Source organism: Molossus molossus, unplaced genomic scaffold (assembly GCF_014108415.1).
Source record: "Molossus molossus isolate mMolMol1 unplaced genomic scaffold, mMolMol1.p scaffold_m16_p_3, whole genome shotgun sequence".
Lineage (NCBI taxonomy): Eukaryota > Metazoa > Chordata > Mammalia > Chiroptera > Molossidae > Molossus > Molossus molossus.
The window spans coordinates 8,760,952-8,781,442 of NW_023425366.1; the positions used below are offsets into that span (position 1 = coordinate 8,760,952).

A 20,491-nucleotide genomic window follows, 5' to 3' on the forward strand; every position below is an offset into this window, starting at 1 on the left:
ACCCCAACAGTAATAAATGTACCAAGGCCTTTAGATCATCACTCACCCACTAGTAAAGCCCACACTGGACAGCAACCCTATGAATGTTAACAAAAATGACAAGGACTTATATAGTGGTTCACTTCTTACTGCAGTATCAGAACTTTCGTAAGAAAAAGAAACTTTATAAATGTACTTAATGTTCAAGGCATTTAACCAAAGAGTTGGAATTTGAAGACACAAATGCTAAAGTAGACAGGTGCTTAGAGGTGCCTTCCCAACCACCCTAAAAATAGCACTTCTCTCCAGAGTCACACCAGCCCCTTACCCTGTTTTATTCTTCATAGTACTTGACATGCTATTCATTTATTTCTTAAAATGTGTTAACTTCCTCCACGAGAATACAAACTCTGAAACAGAGTGTTTTACGAAGCTATATATCCTCAGCGCCTAGGACAAAATCTGGTATGTAGTGGGCACATAAAAATTGTTAATGAGTGAATTATAGTACTTTCCTTATGTGGAATATTTGGTATCTTGAAGTTACTTCATTCTAAATGAAACAGAATTTACTTAGCAGGCTTTAACATACAAAAATGTGTTAACTGTTCTGTAATACATTAGAGTAAAAAGTATTATATTATAACTGTTATGGCCTACAAATTATCCTCCAATTGTGTGGCGGACAAAAAGTTGTACAAAAAGCACCCGATAGTCCCCTCATGACTGTACCAAGCAGTGAGACCCACGTGGTTCAAAGGGGTCATGAAGGCAAAATGGAAGTTTCCCAGCTTTGGAAGAGAAAGTTCTCCTGTTTTCCTGGGTTCCAACTCTCATAATACTTGACTCTTCTGAGGACTGATTTCCCTGCTTGCCTTGTCAACTCTGGTGTGGAGGGCATGGCAGTTGGGAATCCAGTAGAAGCCACCTTGTATGCAGAGCTCGGCACTTAGAATCATGTCTCTTATTAATTCCAAAAAACTTTATTAATGGCTTACCATTTATTAAGCATTATGTATAAATTGTAAAATACGGAATTCACCAAGTCCTAAGGAAAATAACGATAAAGCAGCGTGACCCCTGTGATAACACGGGAGGGCAAGATGACAGGGGCAGAAGCAGCCATGGCTATGAATGACATCACACAAGAAGAGTATTTAGAGTCAACAGAGAAGAAGAAAGAAGGAAGGGAAAAGGAGCAAGGTGGTGGAAGATCAGTATCTGAGGGTAGACAGAGAGAAGCACTGGGGCAAATGAGGGAGATGGCAGACAGGAAAGGTAGAGACTGGTCTTCAAGCGGAAGCAGGCTCCCTCTTTTCCTGTACAAACAGTGGGGTAGGGGATGAGTAGGAGAAAGCTAGTGAATAGAAAATGACCTCCCAGTCTCCGTTTTCTGTAAGATAAGACCAAGCAATGTGTTAGGGGAGGGGCCACACCAGTAACAACAAAAGGTTTATGCTGAGGGCCTCTCTAAAGTTGAAGGTGAGATCCTTAGAGTGATTCCACTTTGAAGGGCTTGTGTATTTCACATGGAACTCAGCATCCAGAAAAAGGGAATGACAATTCAATGCTGAGGGCTTGCGGAATGATGAGGCTGAGGGTCAAGGGGAAGATGGATTTGAAGGGACTGGAGAGAGCACTCACTCGGTTCCCCTAAGGCTGAAGCTGGATAAGGGAGAACATCTGAAAAAGACTAACAGTTTAGGAGAAGAGGTGGCAATCAAGAGGAAGAGGCCTGAAGAAGTGAAAAAGAGTAGAACAAAGGAGGAAAAAAATCAATAAAAATGAAGAGGTGAAAAGGCTAGGCAGATGAGAATTATCATCAGTTACGAAAACGTAAGATTTCAAAACCGGAAACTGAGGATGGTGATACTGTGTGGCCATGGGAGTCAGTTCTGGGAATGTGATGAAGTCCTGGTGTAGAGGTAGACAGACTGTAAGCAAGACAGCAGTTAGGCTCTCTGGCCTTTATCCCTCATCCCTACTATTAGAGACAAAAAACATAAACATTACAATACATATCAAAAGATGTGCCTTAAAGACATAGGAACTAATAGTGTGGACTAACCTAACTTGCTTTTATCCTTACTACTCATTTAATAACCATGCATATTCTTTTAAACAAGATAAGAAAATAATTTTAAATTTTTATAAAATGCCTAATAGCAGTGGAAAATCATTTAAATGTCATTAGTAGTACATGGTAAAATAATTAAACAACAATTCTTTTGTGAGTCTTTCATTACTTATGTTATTCTGACAATGGAATCTGAATATCTGTCATAATTTAGCCAATTTTTATATCCAAAGCAATGAGATGACTTGGCATTAACCTTTGAAGCACACCAAATCTCAAGGCAGAGAGAAAGAAAAATAATGTAAAGGCAGTTAAAATGCTCAATTTTATGTTATATTTTACCACAATAAAAAGTAATCTGATGCTCCACTGGTTGGAGCATTGTCCTGCACCAAAAGGCGGCGGGTGTGATTCCCGGTCAGGGAACATACCCAGGTTTCAGGTTCGATCCCCAGTCGAGGCACATGTGGGAGGTAACCGAGCAATGTTTCTCTCTCTCTTCCTTTCTCTAAAATAAAACATAATCTGAAGTAACAAAAAAATCCTTATAAAACTAAATTGGATTCTTCCTTAGTAGTTACAGGATATCTCTAGTACAGGATGAATTAGAATACGCTACATGCCATTTTAGAAATGAAAGATTTGTTCCTTCATAGGTTTAAGAATATAATGAGCCCTGGCCAGTTTAGCTCAGTGGTTAGAGCATCGGCCCGCAGACCAGAGAGTCTCAGGTTCGATTCCAGTCAAGGGCACGTACTTCAGTTGCAGTTCGTCCCCGGCCCTGGCCCCAGTCAGGGTGGTGCAGGAGGCAACCAGTCAATGTGTTCCTCTCACATCGATGTTTCTCTCTCCTCCTCCTCCCTCTCACTCTAACTGAAGATAAACAAAAAAATATCCTCAGGTGAGGATTGAAAAAAAAAAAAAGAATATATAGTGAAATACGGTAATGGCATTTAAAAAAAGGGTAACCACACCGGACACCTTTATGTAGTGTGACATTCTCAAATTCAGTATCAATATGTCTTCTTTTCTGGAACATTTCCATTTCATGTTTTTTTTTGTTTTTCTGTTTGAAAAGGACTAGATAAACTTACTAGTTGGAGCGATGCTGGAAGAAGTTTAAAATTTGCTTTGCATTTGTTGTATTCCATTCTTGTTCTTTCAGGGGTCCTTCGCACACAGATACATACTTCTTCAAAATTTTTTCTCCCACTTCTCGGAAATCCAAGGGTTCTTTGTGTGTAGTGCAGCTTGCTCCAGAAACACCAGTCTCCACTTCCTGGTTTCCTGGCTGTGGATCTGCACAATGCTTCAATCCCCAGTAACACATTTCTCCACTGTACATCATAGCCAGCAAATGAATATCACTAAATATTCCTAGGAAAATCATTTAGGTTGAGAGATTAGAATTAAAAACTTAAAAAAAAAGCTCTGGTTAAGAAAACTCTAATAAATCCTTTTATGTCATCAATCATCTTTCCTTCTCATGTAACAGTTACACTTAGAAAAGACAAGTATCACTAATATAATCATTTAATTGGCACTTCTATCTCTATTTTATCTATAAAGAGTACAGTCAGAGAATGTTTTTAACAGATTGTTTAGGTCAGTGTGTTCTTAACCTTTCTGGAATTCTAGGGCCTCTTTGAGATCCTAATCTAATCAATGAAACCTCTCCTTGAACATATACCCCAAATTCTGCACACAATTTCAGAGTATTCAGTCTCCCTGAAGGCTATCATGACCACAATTTGAGGGTGTACTCTATAATCAGTATTACAGTTCCAGTCAAGTATACTACCTCCTACATGTCTAGAAGAGTCTACAGAAATTATCACACATAAACATGGCCCTGATAGGCCATATCATCCTAAATTATCAAAGATGTTACATTATATTAAGATGGTTTATGTTTCCAGGAAAAGGGAATACATGCAGGATTTCCATCAAAAGTTAAAGCAATCTTATTATGAAATAAGGCAATTATATAATTATACATCTGTGGCACAAAGTATATGACTCTGACAGAAAGACAAACAGACCTAGAATCAAAAAGATCTGGGTATAAATTATTGGCTATGATATAAACTATATGACTAATTAATGTCTTCAAATCACTAAAATAAAAATAAATAATTTATTCTAATATACAGGTACTTGTGTGATTGGAAAAGTTTACCTCAAATAAATGAACATCATAATCTCAGTTGCTCACTAACTATGGCTCATCAGAAATGATTATGATGGTACTAGAGACACAAAAATAGAAGAATGCAACTTTTATAACTGTTACAGTTTCTATCATCTTGACTCTACTGCAAACTTTTTACAATCTCAGAATTTGTCCCTACAGCTATCCCTTCACTACACCTCAAATTCTACTTAAAAACAGCAGCAAGAGAAGGAATAGGTTTAACAGAAGAGCTGACCCTAAACTGTTACAACAATAAAAGGAATGATCACTTAAGAGCAGAATCTGAGGCCTACATTCATGCAAACGATAAACACTATATTAATTATGCTTTCTATATGTAAAACAGCATTCCCTTAATAAGTACAATACATATTACACATAACCACTTCTTTGTACTAGTAATATAAACCTTAGAGAAAAGCTGAATGCAGCATTAGATGTTATTTAGAATTGTTTTGTATTAGATTCAGCACTTCACTGAATGCATATCTTTTTTATTTCTGTGACCCTACACCCTGCCTAATTATTTCTAAAAAGATTGGTGGAGGGAGGTAAGGAGATAGAATCAGAAAAGGAGGGAAGGTCGAACTTTTAAGCAGGCTGTTGTTTTGGGAGGAGGAGCTGAAGTATGTCCCACAAAGTGAAGCCACTTGGGATGAGTGGGAACATTTGTCTAAGGGAGACCTGGGATCCAATTTATGCACAACTCCCAATGAGCCTCATTCTTTTTTTTTTTCAATGTTTAGATTTTTTTTTTTTTTTAGAGAAACATGGATGTGAGAGAGATGTCAATCAGCTGCCTCATGTACAACCCCTACTGGGGATGGAGCCCAAAACCTGGGCATGTGCCCTGATTTGGAATTGAACTGGGACCTCTCCGTTCATGGGATGATGCTCAATCCACTGAGCCACACTGACCAGTCTAAGCCTCATTCTTTTTTTTTTAATCCTCGCCCGAGGACATTTTTCCATTTTTTGTTCAGATAGACTGGGAGGGAGAGAGAGGAAGAAAGAGAGAGAGAAACATTGATGTGAAAGGGACACATCGAGTGGCTGCTTCCCGCATGACCAACCAGGGCCGGGGACAAACTGCAACTGAGGTACATGCCCTTAGCGGGAACCAAACCCGGGTCTCTCTGGAACGTAGGCCAATGCTCTAACTGCTGAGCCAAACCGGCCAGGGCTAAGCCTTATTCTTTATATTAACAAGGAGTGACTGTTGAACAAGGTACACAGATATCGTATGGGAAGAGTTTACCAGGGACAGAATGAATGGTTATATGATAGAGTGTTCCTCACACCTTAGATTGCTTTAGAATTACCAGAAAGACGTGTTAAAATGCTGATTGCTGGGCCCCGTTTCCAAGCATGAGATTCAGGTATGGAGTTGGGTCTATGAATTTGCATTTTTAACAAAGTCCTAGGAGGCCAGGGCTGGGTTGCTCAGTTGGTTGGAGTAAAATACATACGTACACTGAAAGGTTGTGGGTTCAATTCCCAGTCAGGGCACATACCTAGGTTGCAGGTTCAATCCTCAGTTGGGGCACAAGAGGCAACTGATCGATGTTTCTCTCTCACATAGATGCTTTTCTCTCTCGCGCACGCTCGCGCTCTCTCTCTCTAAGTCAACAGAAACATATCCTCACAGGATTAAAAACACACAAAGCCCTAGGACCTAGGGTGATGCTGCTGCTGCTGCCCACAGCCTATGCTAAACTACTGCATTAAAATACCCTGCATTTAAAGCACAGACAATGTAAAAATCAGGCACTTTCCACCTTTCTACTCCCCCAAGGAATCTACCACTCTGTAGCTATAGTCTTTTCATGGCTACAAATTTTCCTTTTTTTTTCTGTTAATGCTCAGCATCATTTTCAATCAACTACTTCACTTTGCACTGTGCACATCCTAGGTGAACACACATGCTAGAGGGAATACAGAAGGAGGGGCAGAATAAGTGACAGTGAGGGCAGAAAGGCGACCCTCACATGAAGAAGGTGGACAGACTGGCATCCCTGGAGCAGTGAAGTCTCAGTCTGACTCATCGTAACTATGAAAGCTTAATAAACAGATTCCTGCACTCCACAAGCTGAATCTGAACCTGCAGGTGGTACACACACATTTGTATTTTTGACGAGCCACCCAGGCTATTAGCGATGATAGATCAGAGCCACTCCTTTAGGGGATCTGAAGTCCAGTTTCTAGATTAAGCAATGGGCCAAAGGGTCGCTGGAAGGGGGTGGCCCTCAGTGGTATAAAAAGGGCATAAACCAAGGGTGTCCAAAGCTCAACAGTATTTTATTTAAACTATGTAACTCCAGAGTTATTCTGACAAGGCTACTTTTATAAGGACACACAGAGAACAAGGCTCAGAGATAAGATAAAAAGGTTTACTGAATACATTACCTGATAATTTTTAAAAGCTGAAAATTTAATGACATATAAGTAATGTTCAAAGGAGAGTCTGATTATCTTACCTTGGAAAAAAGAAAAAAAAAAAATCTTACTACGATTTTTTAGATAAAACTCAAAAACTTTTGAGTTTTATCTAAAATTAGGTAAATTATCATTCAGATCTGCCCACAAAAATGTTTTGATGACTCATACAGAACTTTTCCTGCTAATGAGTATTGAGGATTTTTCAGAATTATGTTTTATATTAGCTAACAAAAAAATGAAAAAATAAATTAAATGTCTCTGACAGGGTCTTAGGAGTAATTTAGCCTATAAATAGTAGGCTTGCTGGTTTCTAACTATCTTGAGAGAGATGAATTACAGAGGAGCAAACAGCTTTAGATGAGAGCAAGAAGCTACCAGCAAAAGAGCACTAAACACTGTGACAAAACCACTGTGGACATAATATTGTTATCTTTGTTTCTGGAAAAATGTGACCCTTTCTGTCTTTTTTGTTTAAAATTTTTTTCTTTATTGATTTTAGAGACAGGAAGTGGGAGAGAGAGAGAGAAAGAAACATCAATGTGAAAGAACATCAACTGGCTGCCTCCTGCTTGTCCCCCACTGGGATTTGGCCCACAACCTGGGCATGTGTCCTGACCAGGAATCGAACCGGTGACCTCTTGGTGCATGGGTCAATGCTCACCAGCCAGGTTGTTTCTGTCCTCCTTGATTCCTCTGTTACAGAAGCAATCAAAGCTAGAGGCTAGTGGAAATTATGATCTAAGAGAAGACACCAGTACTTGACCTGGGGTGGTGCACACACAATACAGGGTACAGGTGACGTGTTGTAGAATAGTGCACCTGAAACCAGCGTAACTTTTTTTTTATTCTTTATCCTCACCTGAGGACTTTTTTTTTTTTTTGCATTTATCTTCAGATATTGCGGGGATGGGGGGGAGAGAAACATCAATGTGAGAGACACAGTACTGGCTGCCACCCACATGGCCACAACCAGGGCCGGGGACAAACTGCAACCAAGGTACGTGCCCTCAGCGGGCCTGGGACTCTCTGGTCCTCTGGCCGACGCACTAACCGCTGAGCCAAACCGGCCAGGGCTGAAACCGGTATAACTTTTAAACCAGTGTCACTCTGATAAATTCAATTAAAATAAATAAATAAATGAGAGAAGTATTACATGCATTTTGAAGAATAAATTTCAGGTCACGAAAGTATCTTACTGTATGACTAACAATGGGAGGTGGAGGGAAATAGGTGGTATGCGCCACTGTCTTTTATTCTAAATAGTCTTTAGTGTCCGCCCCTGCTTTTTCTTTTAAATTAATCCATACAAGTGTGTGAGATTTTTAGAAAAGCCATTTTTAACACAGTTATCAGTTCACTAGTTTTCTGGAATAAATACACTTCTCATAAATAAACTAAGACACCCCATGTTTGTCAAAATGTCATGCCTGCTGAAAGAGCACTTTGTGTTCACAATAAAGCTTCTTTAGAATAAGCTATTTGCCTGAATTAACTGAAATTTAAAAATTTTGGACACTACTGGCCACATATATTAGTGATACTTATATCATGCTGTTTTTTTCATGCAATGTTTCTGAAAAAGAAACATAAAAGTCTATAGAACTAAAAAAGGAGAATTAAAACAAATGTATAAAATGAAAAAATAAAAGATTACCTAATATTTCCCCATATTTGATTTTTCCCCATCCAAACCTCAGATGAGCCCTGGCCAGTTTGGCTCAGCAGTTAGAACATCGGCCCATGAACCCAAAGGTTGTGGGTTTCATTCTCGGTCAAGGGCACCTACCTGGGTTGCAGGTTCGATCCCTGACCCCGGTCAGGGTTGTGCGGGAGACAACCAATTGATGTTTCTTTCTCATTCCCTCCCTCCCTTCCAATCTATCTAAAAATCAATGGAAAAATATCCTTAGTTGGATTAACAACAACAAATTTCAGATGAAGTATAAAAGAAAGTTTGCACACATGATCATGTACATCACTTGACAGCTAAAGACCACGAACCAGGTGTATCTGGTTTATCAGGAGCTCTGTCCCTCCATTTGTTAAAAGAGATGGTAAAAATAAGTGGTTCTTCCCTCCCACACCTCATCTAAAACCCCGATGATCCTCTATATCCAGTTCTTAACATTTTTTTTTTATTGTTTCTTTTACTTATTGATTTTAGAGAGAGAGAGGAAGGGAGAGGGAGAGAGAGATAGAAACATCAATGAGAGAGAACACCGATAGGCCGCCTCTTTGCATGCCCCCCACTGGGGATCGGGCCCATAACCTGGGCATGTGCCCTGACCAGAAATTGAACCAGCAACCTCTTGGTGCATGGGTTGATGCTCAACCACTGAGCCACACTGGCCGGGCCAGTTCTTAACATTTTTAAGTGCAAAGATGTTTATGGCAGAAACTAATAGTTGCTACCCATTATTCAATCATTCTTCCTTTCTTTCTAGGTAAAGACTTCATTTTATTTGGGATGGAAATGGATCAGGTAAAGGACTATACTTTCCAGGTTCCCTCCTAGTTACATGAATCCATGTGATTCAACTCTGGCCAGTGAATGTAGGTATAAGTGTTGTACGTGTTGTAAGAAACTTCTGAGAAGGTTGCTCCAAAGGAGTGGACTTAGGTCAAAGAGACATCTTTGCCGTTCCTGTAGACTGAAGCACAGGTGAGATGGAAGGCGCTCCAGGGGCATGTTGGGATACTAAGCATGGAAGCAGTACCCTCACAGGAAAGCGTGCTGCACAGCACTGGGAAGCACTGTTCACGTGGTATCCTATAGAAAGTATCTCCCTCTGAAGCTGAAGGGCTCTGTTCTAAAGATGAAGAGGGAAAGAGATAGGAACCTGATGACACCACGGAGCCAACATAACCAGCTCTGGATCTTTTTTATGTTCAAGAGCAGTAAAGTTGTATCTTGTTTAAAAATTACTTCTAATTTCTGTTACACGCAGTGAAACCTAGTACCTGATCGGGGCTATGGTAGTTGTAAAATAAGTAAATGTAACATGATATATAATGCTCCCGAAATTACAAAACAGAGAGGTTAGTAATATTTTTCTATATTATGTGAGAAGATCTTTAATTTTTTAGAAGCCGTTTTATCATTTTTGTCTACGATGTAACTTGAAATTTACTTAAATCAGAGTGAAATGTAATACACTTCTTAAAATTTTACAAAGCCTTAAAAACAAAAACTTCAAAAAGAGATCACATTACCTTCACTCAGTAACTTAGCTGTGTCTACGTCTTGGAAAGAAACGCCTTCATCTAATTGGGTAGGACACCGATAATTTAGCATCTGTAGCAAGTAACTGATTCCATCAACAAGGTACTAAATGAAAGTCAAAGCCAAAGAATTGAAAGTATTATATGCAGAGCTAAGGAAACTTCAAATGTTAATTTTTTCCTATTCTTTACTCATGAAAAATGGGCTAATATATAGATGTATCTTATAGCTATTGCATTTCAATAGTCTAAGGATCCACCACCTCAAAATGTTTACAATATATACTACAAAGTGTCACCCTCCAAATGCTCCAGTTATAAGAATATAGAAGAAAAAAAAATCATTAACCAAGAATACATAATTTGGTAATATACTTGTCAAAATGTTATCAGAGGAAGAAAAGAATAATAAATTTAACAATTTATGAAAAATATGCATGTACTTACTATAACTTAGAAATTATATGCTCAAACTTTTACATCTAAAAGTGTGACCTCTCATTTCTCGACCCACATAAACCACATGTACAATCGATGCAGGTTAGAATCCCTAGTGATACAATACTAAGACCAACTTTGGATTTATTGATTTGGTCAGAGTCGAGCCAAATCAGAGAGCCACAGTGTTCTATCAGCATGCGGGTTCTTCAGGAGTGATCTGCCGATAAGAGAGGCTCACAACCAGTGTGTTTCCTTCAGGCCAAAATATGCTTAAAAATTAATATATATTGTCTACCTTATATTTTAAAAAATAAAAAACATGAACTTATAGAACCTCCCAGTATATAAAGAGCTTTCACATGGAATCTTATTTAATCTTCAGAATAATTCCAATTTGTTTATGATTACACAGGTAGTAAGCAAAAGACCTGGCATGCAGACCCTTTGGTTCCCAGAGTCTTGATATTATACCAAAGACAGCCTTTAGGAGCCTTTGAATGTAGACAAGCAAAGGAGTGAGGAATGCCTTTTTACCTCTTTCAGCAAACTGGATTTTCTCGTGAGCCACTCTCTCCTCTTGGTCAGAGAATGACAATACATATAAAGTAGGGCTCCTCGTCGCCAAGAGAGACATTCCAAGAGTTCGTCCCCAAGCAAATCACAGTGCTGAAACACAACAAAGACAAAGCTAAGAAGTAAAATCTGATGTCTGTAAATATCAAAGTTAAATTTCAAAATACTGAGAATTAAAAACTCTCATTTCACAACATTTGGTCTTCGTTTAGCTATTTACACAGGAATGCCTTACTCTGAATCAAATAGAAATACAGAATCTAATGCTACATAAAAATTAAAATAACTACTTCATTTACAAATATTTTTAGAAAATATTATTTAAATGTTTTATTAGCAAGTTCTAATGTATCTGAAATATAAATATTCCATAATCTGATTCAAAAGATAACTTTTCAGAAACATGTTACTTGAAACAAGATTTTATCTATTTCTACCACTGCTATAATAAAATAAAAAGATATACACAAGAACAACGTTAATCAAACTTTTACTGTGTTGTGCCATTTAAAATTTGGGAGTATCTGTTTCCACAGTTAGCATACCTCATAAACACATACAGCTCAAAAGATATCTAGGAGGAGACAGGCAGCGAGCAGTTCAAGATAAGAAATTATTTGCTTGGGAGAGTAGCCATGGCTGGACATAGAAACTCGGAATCACCTAACTAGAGATGCAGTAAGGAGACAGGAACAGGTTGTAGAACAAAGACAGAAGAGACGATCGGAGGATTAAGGACATGTCCTTGGGAGTGCCTGTTTCCAGAATGGGAGAAACGGGAAATGCTGGGGCAAGGGCAAGGCTTCTCAGAGATGAAGAGGAGGAGCATGCAGGGATGGAAGGGATAGGTGGATCCATGGGAAGAAAGGCAGCAAATGTCCAGGAAGATAAGGACTGTAAAAAGGACAAGAGATGTGGTAATTAAATTACTGGGATGTTCAAGAAAATGCATATCTGCGAAAGTTAAGGCAGCAGAACAGCAAATACCTGTGCTTGAAAAATGATCAGGCACTGTAATTACAATTCCATCATGCAAATATTCTGAAACATATTTAGTAAAATACAATACTTTAGGTGTGACATTGATCTTAAGTATTAACCTCTCATAATCCCTTCTTCAATCTTAATTTATATCAAAAACAAAGGCAAATTCAAGAAGAAAAAATACTCTAAAGAGCAGTCCATACAGCAAGAATTAGCAGCTTTATCATCATTCACGAGTGTAAAACTTACTTTGGGATACATGTTATTTTCCTTGACTAAAATTTCTGGTTCTGAAAGAAAAGTGATCAGCTCTTTTACTTTCTGTGAAGAGTCTTCAGGGAAATCTTCATCTACTAGTTTGTTCTCTTCAAAATATGTCATGTCCAAAATAGCCTGATGATGTGCAAGAGAAAACAAGGATCTGTAAATGACTTAAATCTGAAGAATAACTCTTACAGTTTAACTTTACATATATATAGATGTTTATTAGACATTTAAATTTGCTAATACAGTATTTAAATTTGAGGCCCTGACCAGGTAGCTCACTTGTTTAGAGCATCATCCTGATATGCCAAGGTTGTAGGTTCAATCCCGTCAGGGCACATACAGAAAGCAACCAATGAATGCAAAAATAAGTGGAACAATAAATTGATGTCTCTCTCTCTCTCTCTTTCCTCTTTCTCTCTAAAATCAATCAATAAATAAAAATTTAAATTTGAAAAGTAGGCAAAATGTCTAGCTGTAAACATAATCTAAGATGAACTTAATAGAAAACTTTATAGCTATTTCACTAAAACACTAAATTAATGCTAATCTTCCTTCCCTCAAAAAATAAGGTTTAGCTTTATGTTTAATTAAGGTAAATAAATCATATACAATATTAATTATGAAAAATATAATTATATTCTTTGCTATTTATCTATATATACTCTGAACATTTTCTAAACGGCTGCTGTATCAAGTTAAGATCACTACTTCTAGCTTTATAAATTGAATCTTCAAAGGATTTATTTGTTTTCCGAAATGCAAATTCAACATTTGAGGGATATGTATCCTGCTACCCAACAAAGGCAGCATAGCGCCAACATTACGCAGTTCCAACACTAAGACCCCAGCATTCTTAAATAGAGCTCTGTTTAAGTACCTTAAAACTACTCAATCCCCTTTTTAAAACCTACAGGACTAAGACGAACAAAACTGTGTTCTAGTATCAGTTCAACCACTGGTCACCTGACTAACCATAGGACAAGTCAATTTTATCTTTTTAAGCCTCAGTTAAGATGAACTGAACTAAACAGCTTTCACAGTTCTTTGCTTTGAGGACAAATGAATTACCATATGTAAAGCACATAGAGCATTACCTAGCACACAGCACTACTTAAGTGATCCATGTTCTTCTGTGAAAGGCTTAAGCCAGGAAGGACAAAAGCATCATTCTATGAAAAATGACCCATTGAGTCAGAACCATAAGTAGGGTCTGGGGAATAAAAATCTTCATCTCTAGGGTCTTTTGCCTTATTCTTAGAACTAAATTAAAATGTTTAGAACTTTCTCATGTGAAAGAAGAGACAGGCAGGGAGCCTTCTGAAAGCAAAGCAAGCCAGTCCAAGTTCTGCCAAATTACAACAGCTCTGGGGTTTGTGAGCAGTTGTTACAGGCTCATTTGAAGACAGAAACCATCTTATGTTCCTACAATAGAAAGCACAGTGCCAGGCACCTAAATGCTGTAAATGTGCACTTGGGAAGCTTAACTAAGTTTACTCTCTTTTTTCTTTTTCTTTTTATTATACATTGGTTTAAGGTGTATAGCTTAGTGGTTACAAAATCATAAACTTTACATAGTGTTCCTCTCAATATTTCTAGCACCCCAACTGGCACCATACACAGTTATCACAATATTACTGACTATATTTCCTATGCTTTACTTACTTTCCCATGACTATTTTGAAGCTACCAACTACTCTACTTTCTAAAACCACTTCATCTTTATTATCCCTGGGCGATCAAGTAAGGGCATGTAAAGCACTCAGACTATAAGATGCTACATGAATGTTAGTTACTATAATGAAATCATGATTAAAGTCAACTTGTCTCAGAAGTGCTTGAGAAAATCAAGAAAACAGATCTTGTCCATACAGAGGCCTAAAATTGAAAGCAAAATAAAATATACAGGGGAAAAGAGAACAGAACAATCTTATAGAGTTGCATGACAAGAGAAAAGGGAGTCAAAGCTTAGAATCCTACAGGAAGGAGAAATTCAGGAAAAAACAATAATTGGGGCTCTTAAGCATCCTCCATTTCCTCTGCATAACCTGTTAAGGCCTTGGAAATTAGACATAGTTCTGTTTTGCTTACTTACCTATAATGGGAAGCAATTCTGTTATCTGCAAGACTGCATTCCTTACTTTTCTTATCAACACACATCTACTAAATCTTTTTTGCATATTGCCTCAAAGTTTCAAGTCTATGTGCTTTATACATACAGTTTTTGAACAAAAGTAAACACTTCAAACAGAGAATAAACTGACTACGTTACACCTAAACATTGGAATCAACCATCTAATTAAGTGATCTGCCACATAACATGTCAGAAACCACATCTGTCTCAATACCTGTGTGTAAAGTTCTAGTAGATTTGATGGATTTGCACATTTTTTGTCTTCTCCACATAAGAGTTTCAATTTCTCTAGAGCTGCAGATGCCCGAATTAAAAAGTGATCTGTAAGAGATAAAACACATGGTGATTACTTTACATAATTTCAGACAGTTATGTAAAAATAAGTTAGACTTCCGGTCAAGATGGCGGGTAGGTAAACGCTGTATTGCGTCCTCCCACAACCACGTCAAAGTTACAACTAAACTACAGAACAACCATCATTCAAAACTGCCTGAAATCAAGCTGAATGAAGTCCTACAACTACGGAATTAAAGCAGCAGCCACATCCAGACTGGTAGGAGGGCGGAGGGGATGGGCTGGGCCCACACCCACGTGTGGCAGATAAAATCAGGAGGACACCTTGGCTGGGAAGGTCCTCCCTGAGGACTGAGGGGTCCCCGCCCCACACCAGGCGCCCTGCTCAGGGTTCCAGTGCCAGGAAGAGAATCCCCATCACTTCTGGCTGGAAAAACCAGCGGGAACTGAGGCTCAGGGAGGCTGAAGCGGCTGGAGCCCCAGGCAGCTCCTTAAAGGGCCCGCGCACGGACTTACTCAGACTCGCTCCTTCTAAGCTTGGAGGGGAGGCAGCTCGAGGGGCGCCAGGACATACAGGGAAGAACTGAGCTGTTTGGCACTGGAGCGAGGGCTGGAGAGGGGGCTTTCTCGGGGACAAAAGTGCTGTCAGAGGCCTTTGTTCCTTTGGTGAGCCCTTCCCTGGGGCGGCAGACAGAAGCCATATCTGGGACTCCAGCAACCTGGCTCACACTGGTAGCCCCGCCCTGGTGACTCCCTGAGGCCCCGCCCCGCCCAACTTTCGGGCCCACCCAAGCTGTTGCCAGTTGCTTAACCATAGGATTGGCCGGTCTTGGATCCTGCTTCAGGTTTTTCCTAAATTCTTTCAAACAAGCAGCATCGGGTCTCAGCGAGCCCCATACCTCTCATTAAGTAATACACTGAAACAAACACAGGGAGGCAGCCAAAATGAGGATACAAAGAAACAGGTCCCAAATGAAAGAACAGAACAAAACCCCAAGAAAAGAACTAAGCGAAATAGAGATAAGCAACCTAACAGATACTGAGTTCAAAATACTGCTTATCAGGATGCTCAATGAACTTAGTGAGAACCTCAGTGAACTTAGGGAGGGCCTCAAGAGCATAAAAAAGGACCAGTTAGAAATCATGGATACACAGTTAGAATTGAAGGAGGCATTAACTGAAATAAAGAATAATTTACACAGATTCAATAATAGAGTATGTAAATCCAAGGAGCAAACCATCGATTTGGAATATAAGGACGCAAAAAACACCCAATCAGAACAGCAAAAAGAAAAAAGAATCCAAAAAAATGAGGATAGTGTAAGGAGCCTCTGGGACAACTTCAAGCGTGCCAACATTCGCATCTTGGGGGTGCCAGAAGGAGAAGACAGAGAACAAGAAATCGAAAACCTGTTTGAAACAATAATGGCAGAAAACTTTCCTAACTTGGTGAAGGAAACAGACATACAAGTCCAGGAAGCACAGAGTCCCAAACAAGATGAACCCCAAGAGGCCCACACCAAGACACATCATCATCAAAATGCAAAAGGTTCAAGACAAAGAGAGAATCTTAAAAACAGCAAGAGAAAGGCAGCTAGTTACCTACAAGGGAGTTCCCATTAGGCTGTCAGCTGATTTCTCATAAGAAACTTTGCAGGACCGAAGGGAGTGGCAAGAAATATTCAGAGTGATGAAAACCAAGAACCTACAACCAAGATTACTCTATCCTGCAAAGCTGTCATTTAGAATCGATGGACATATAAAAACTTTCCCAGACAAGAAAAAGTTAAAGGAGTTCATCACCACCAAACCGTTATTATATGAAATGATGAAGGGTCTTTTTGAAGAAAAAGATAAAATGTATGAACAAACAAAATGGCAATGAATACACATCTATCAACAATGGAATCTACAAACAAAATGAACAGGTAGAACAGAAACATTCTCATAGATACAGAGAGCATTTTGTTGGTTGCCAGTTGGGAGGGGGGTTGGGGGAATGGGTGAAAAAGGTGAAGGGATTAAGAAGTACAAATTCATTGCTAGACTGACAAACCTCAAAGGGAAAGGGGTTGGGGGGGGTGGGAAGAAATAAACCAAAGAACTTATATGCATAACCAATGGACACAGACAATAGTGTGGGAAAAGGTGGGGGGGGGGGGAGTGGGGAGGAGAGGGTCAATGGGCGAAAAATGTGGAACATCTGTAATACATTTTACATCCAACAGTAAAGATTTGAAATAAATAAATAAATAAATAATAAGCTATGTGCTCTGGCCGGTTTGGCACAGCAGTTAGAACGTCGTCCCTCGGACCAAAAAGTCACAGGCTCAATTCCCAGTCAAGGTCACATACCTCGGTTTCAGTTTGATCTCCAGCCCCTGTCAGGATTGTGTGGGAGTCAATCAATCTATGTTTCTCTCTCTCCCTCCCTCCCACTCTACCTAAAAATAATCAATTGAAAAGTATCCTCAGGTGAGGATTTAAATAAATAAATAAAATAATAAAAGTTATATATCTGGCCCTGACTGGTTTGGCTCAGTGGGAGAGCGTCGCCCCACGGACCAGAGTCTCAGATGGATTCTGGTCAAGGGCACGTACCTCGGTTGCAGTTAGTCACCGGCCCTCGTCGGGGTTGTGCAGGAGGCAACTAGTTGATGTGTGTCTCTCACTTCAATGTTTCTCTCTCTCTCTTTCTCTCCCTCCCACTCTATCTGAAGATAAATAGAAAAAATATCATCAGAAGAGGATTAATAAAAAATTTTTTAAAAAGTGAATAAAAGTTATGTCTCTGAAATGACTAAATAGAATTATGTTATGGTGTTATGGCACTGGAAAAGCAGCATGATAGTCTTAAGATCTTGTGTAAAACGAGTATAATAACCCTAATTAAGCTAATTTATCATGGAAATCTATTTTGAAAAACTAGAATGAAAACTTTCTAGGTTCAGTTGTCATTTCTTTTTTCTTTTTTAATATGTTTTTTCTATTGATTTTTGTTTAAGAGAGTAGAAGGTAGAAAGAGATAGAAACATCGATGTGAGAGAGAAACATTGATCAGCTGCCTCCTACACCCCCCCCTCCCCCCACTGGGGCTCAAGCCTGAAACCCAGGTATGTGCCCTGATCGGGAATCAAACTGGGACCTCTCAGTCCATGGGAGCATGCTCAATCCACTGAGCCACACCGGCCGGGCCAGTTGTCATTTCTTAAATGTAGTCTCTGCTTCTTTTATGATGTTGAAGCACTCAAAATGTTTAATAAATTTAAAATTTAAAACTTTTACTGGAATAGTACATATATATATGTACATGAACTTATGACATGATTACTAAGAGTGAAGAAACAATAGCTCACATTTTATTTCATTTATTTAAAAATTTTTTTGTATTTAGTTATTGATTTTAAAGAGCAGGGAAAGGAGAGAGAGAGAAACATTGACCTATTGTTCCACTTACCCATGCATTCATTAGTTGAGTCTTGTATGTGCCCTGACCAGGATTGTACCCACAACCTTGGCTTATCAGGACAACACTCTAACCAACTGAGCTACTCAGCCAGGACCAATAGCTCACATTTTAGGAAACTTTTATGAAATGCAGTATTTATACTAGAACCATTCAGTCAAAATAACGACTGACAAAGTGATTCTTACATAATCCCTGAAAAAAGTCTCTCTCATGGCATAATTCCATACAGTAAACATACTGTGTTTGTACAATGAAAAATAAATGAACAAAAATAGACGAAAAATGAAAAGGAGAACATTCCTCACTGGAATACTATCTGGCTGTAGCTGATCTAATTTGAAGAAGACAATAGAAACTATCAATCCCTAAAACCTAACATAGAGAGTTTTTATATTCATGGACAAACTTTAAATATATACTATTTTTGTTGTATGGGGAAAGAATGTCAAATACATGCAACCACATCTTTTGTTTAATGAGTCTCCTTTTGACAGCATATGGTTGTATCTCTGGCATTTATTTATTGTCACCCAAGGATATTTTTCCATTGATTTTTAGATACAATGGAAGAGAGGGAGGGTGGGGGAGAGAAACATGGTGTGAGAGAGACACATCTATTGGCTGCCTCCTGCACAACCCCCACCTGGAGCCTGGAATGCAACCTGCAACCCAGGTGCCCACCATCAGAAATCAAATCCACAACCCTTCAGCGGGAGGGCGGACACTCTAACTACTGAACCAAACCGGCAGGGGCTGCAACCACATCTCAATTACACTTCATAAAATAAGAAAATCACCCTAGTAATACTGACTCATAACTATAATATGCACCAGTATCATTTAAATTTTAGTACATTTTCAGAACTATGAAGCCTCCAAACACAAATATATATCACATGGCTTTTATTTCCAGCATTCATTTTAGACTGGATTAAATAACTCTTCCACGGGAAACTGCGAATGGCTTTTGGGCTCAGTGGTAAGTATAAAAAACATTCTTCGACCTCTTTAGACAGCTTTAAATGGAGATGGAGATCACTGAATAGCTTATTTATTTATTCATGTTTCAACCTCGGATAAACTTCATGGGCTAGGCTTACTTCCACTGTGCGAGGCCGAATGGCTTATTTATAAGTAATTTAGACACACTTGCAGGTAATAGCCAGTACTGTCCATGAACTAACTCCTCATGTGAATCCTGGGATTCACCTACCACAAACCGTAAAAGAAGTCCAGCTTCTGGGCATTCTATGGATTTTGAAGAACAAACGCCAAAGAAAAAAATAATTCGGCAAATAATCTTCAGTAGAACTAGAGCTATCTCACCACAGACCCTATCCAATACCTTCACCAACGAGTTACTCGATCACTTGGGTAAATCCATTTCTGTTTTCCTATGAGTGCGATCGCGGTGAGTCCGCAAGAACTTAAACACCGACCTGTATTGTAGCAAAAGCTCCAAACTCAAAAAGAAATGCATAAAATCGATAGGCAGCGGAGGAATGGATTTAAAGCCAGAAGTTGAGGCAATTCTCTGCTTTTCTTTGTTTCTTGTTTAAGAAAAGATATTTCCAAAAGAAGTGATCTACTCCCGACAGAGCCCTTGCGGGAACTGTTCAGCGAAAGAACCGAGCGAGCGAACGAAGGCAACCGAAGACCCTTCCGTAGATTACAGGTGACAGTTGGGTGCCGAATCCCAGAATTGACAACGTCGCAATCCAGTGTCACTGCTCCACTCGCCAAGTTCTGTCCACGCAAAACCATCACTGCCTGTGCGCAGTCCTTCAGCATGAGCCGCCCAGGCCCACTGTCGCGGGTACTGGCACCCCGAGTCCGCCCCGTTCCCCGGGCGCCACCGAGCCACTCAAAGGCACGCAGCCCCGACTGCACGGGGCTGGGAGCGGAGGTCGCGGCGTCCACGCCAACGCCTCCGCTCAAGGCCCTGGGAGTTCCGCGGGTGGACAACCGCCCGTGCACGGGACGCTCGCGGGCCACAGGCCGCACCCCGGCTCCCAGGGCTGCAGAGCCAGCTCTGCACACTGCCCGCCCGCCCGCCTCCCTCTCCTCCGCTTCCTCACCGTCCTCGCCAGCGGCCTCGCTGAGCTGCTGTATGTGGGCCTGAGCGAGGTCCCCGAGCTCCTCCACTCGCCTCACCACACTGGAGCCTGCGGCCGCCATGGCCACAACAGGCGGGCGCGCTCCGGCCACGTGACCGCGCGGGCCAGTGGTCACCTGATCCCCCGGCCCCGGCGCGGCGTGGGGGCGGACTCTCCGGGCTGGTGCGAGGGCTCGCCGACTCCGGAGGAGTGCAGACCCGGGCAGGCAAAGGTCGTTCCGGGATAATTCCTTCTTCTCGGACTTCCCCTCCCTCCCATAATCCTGAGCGGCATGGAGACGTTAGGAGCGGGTGTGCCGTCAGGA

At 40.1% G+C, this 20,491-nt stretch overlaps 1 protein-coding gene across 1 annotated transcript; it reads right to left on the reverse strand.

Annotated features, from left to right (window-relative positions):
• Positions 1-2,980: 2,980 nt before the first annotated feature.
• Positions 2,981-20,257, reverse strand: CUNH5orf51 (chromosome unknown C5orf51 homolog). Its single transcript, XM_036279646.1, has 6 exons — positions 20,149-20,257; positions 14,522-14,628; positions 12,159-12,302; positions 10,887-11,018; positions 9,903-10,017; positions 2,981-3,433 (listed from the first exon to the last, which is right to left on the reverse strand). The coding sequence occupies exons 1-6, from the start codon at positions 20,246-20,248 to the stop codon at positions 3,150-3,152; spliced, it is 882 nt and encodes a 293-aa protein (XP_036135539.1). The 5' UTR covers positions 20,249-20,257; the 3' UTR covers positions 2,981-3,149.
• Positions 20,258-20,491: the final 234 nt, after the last annotated feature.